Raw genomic sequence first — 2,340 nt, 5'->3', positions numbered from 1 at the left:
TGGTTGAAGGGTGCCACTGGTAGGTTGAGTGGGTGGGTGGTTGAAGGGTGCCACTGGTAGGTTGAATGGGTGGGTGGTTGAAGGGTGCCACTGGTAGGTTGAGTGGGTGGGTGGTTGAAGGATCCCACTGGTAGGTTGAATGGGTGGGTGGTTGAAGGGTGCCACTGGTAGGTTGAGTGGGTGGGTGGTTGAAGGGTTCCTCTGCTAGGTTGACTGGGTGGGTAGTTGAAGGGTGCCTCTGGGAGGTTGAGTGGGTGGGTGGTTGAAGGGTGCCACTGGTAGGTCTTAGTTTTTTACTTTCCATCTGTTGATTCAGTCTGTATATCTTTGCTTTTTCCCTACACTAAATGACAGTTGTTTTATCAGTGTGTTTCTCTTCTCTCAAACTCAAATGCTCAGCCTATTATATTTATCTGAGGACTTAATCAATCTGTTTAAAAATGAGCCAATCTGTAAGCCACTTAAAAATAAAACAATATATTATCTTAAGCATGTAGGTGTTGTTTTGTTTTTCCAGTGGTTCTATTCCTCCGGGAGCCCGGTTTGACCCGCTCGGCCCACCGGGAACACGACCAGGGTAAGTACTTAAAGTACTGCTGTTGTAAAGTCTTAGTTACAGTGCAGCCTCTCTATGACCACCTTCGATATCACATCATCCTCTGTATAGCGACATGGTGCCCAGGTCCCAATTTTTTCCTTATATATAGATCTATATCATTAGTAATATTTTGGGTTGCCTGTCTATAATGACAACACTCTATAACGACATTTTTGGCAGTTGAGAATTTGAGTGCCTTATCACATGATACTCTTCACCAAAACCAATCTCATTTGATGTAAGTTTGTTCGTTGTTGCGGGTACGGCTAAGTGATGTTATAAGTTGGATGTAAGTGATTGGTTTTTGAAAAAGTTGACAAGCCTGTATTTTTTAGATATTTGGTGAGTCAGGAAATGAGTCAAGAATTCTTTTAGGTTTTAGTTTTAGTAAGAGTTTTACGGCACCTGCAACACAATAAAGTCATATAGGTGCCTAAGATTAGAGGTGTTACAAGAGAGTGATAGACGTTTGATAGGAAAGAAGAAGCAGACCACATCAGAGCACCTACCAACCACCCACAAGTATTCTTTGAGGAAAAATGTTTTACCTGTGATTTAGCAGTGTCAAAAGTGTACCAAAAAATGTCTCACAACGCTGTGGTATCGGGCGCTCGTCAATTTTTGGGCATGTGGAGTTATTGGTACCATCTTTAAGTCAGTTTATTTGTCTTGCTTTCAATGAAAAAACACCCATCTATCTTAAATAGAAGTCGAGATATTTGTGATTGAAGGAAGTAGGGTCCGCAAGGTTTCAGAGGTTACTGAAGTAAGAAAAGTTTGGTGACTTCCAAAGCTTGAAAGTCCTAGGAAAATGAAAATGTGCAATTTTTGTCCTTTAATCAACATTTTTTAAAAGTAAAATCCACATTGAATTTGTGGGGTTTTTTTAAAAGGTGTTGAGATAAAAGAGAAAATTTATATAAAAACTGCCAAACCAGCAGAAAAATGCCGTTTTCTTCGATTTCATAATTTTAACGAGCGCCTGATTTTTACCATGATGTCTCACATAATATAATATGTCAACAAAGCTGGTTTTTTATTCTTCTTTTTTTTCTTTTCAGACCCGACCCAGATCACGAGAGACCACCTGACAACTATGACGACATGTTCATGTGATCTCTGAGGCTGTTGGAGGAGTCGCTAGTTTTGTACAATTATAAAATAAAATATGTGGCACGGCGCAGTGGAATTAGGCACTCGCCGATTTTGGGACATATGGACTTATTGATATCATCTTAAAGTCTGTCCATTTGCCTTGCTTTGAATGAAAAAAATATCCATTTATCTTGGATACAAGTCAAGATATTGGCGATTGAAGGAGGTAGAGGTCGCCTGGTTTCAGAGGTATAATTAGCGAGAAAATGACCGTCACAGTTGGGTTATTTCTTTAGCTTGAGAGTCCATGGAAACTGAAAATTAATGGTTTTTCCTGCCTTTAATTAGCGTTTTTCAGTAAACTCCACACAGAAATGTGTTCTTTAATGAGCATGAAAGGTGTTGAGCCAAAAATTAAAAATTAGATAAAAATTCCCCAACCTGCTGAAAAATGCCAATTTCTTGACTTTCATTATTTTGACGAGCGCCTGATTTCACCACACTGCCTCACAAATGACTTTTGATGTGATGGAGCTCCCTGGTGACGGTGCTGTCGGCTCAAAAAGAGAGATCTATTTGTTTGATGTGAGATCTTACTTGTGGACATGATGCTTAACTCTTTCGCTACGGGGAGGGGGGGGGGGGGG

At 40.3% G+C, this 2,340-nt stretch overlaps 1 protein-coding gene across 1 annotated transcript in view; it reads left to right on the top strand.

Moving 5' to 3' along the window:
- The window catches only part of LOC101847966 (proteasome inhibitor PI31 subunit), a gene marked incomplete in the record, with an annotated part of 8,097 nt that extends 5,952 nt beyond the window's left edge, over positions 1 to 2,145 (top strand). The window contains 2 exon segments of the mRNA XM_013084298.2: positions 518 to 577; positions 1,660 to 2,145. Of these exon segments, the coding sequence (XP_012939752.1) occupies positions 518 to 577; positions 1,660 to 1,714 (115 nt within the window).
- Positions 2,146 to 2,340: the final 195 nt, after the last annotated feature.

This window comes from Aplysia californica, unplaced genomic scaffold (assembly GCF_000002075.1).
Source record: "Aplysia californica isolate F4 #8 unplaced genomic scaffold, AplCal3.0 scaffold00283, whole genome shotgun sequence".
NCBI lineage: Eukaryota > Metazoa > Mollusca > Gastropoda > Aplysiida > Aplysiidae > Aplysia > Aplysia californica.
Note: the sequence above shows the minus strand (reverse complement) of the source record. Positions and strands in the feature narration are given on the sequence as shown.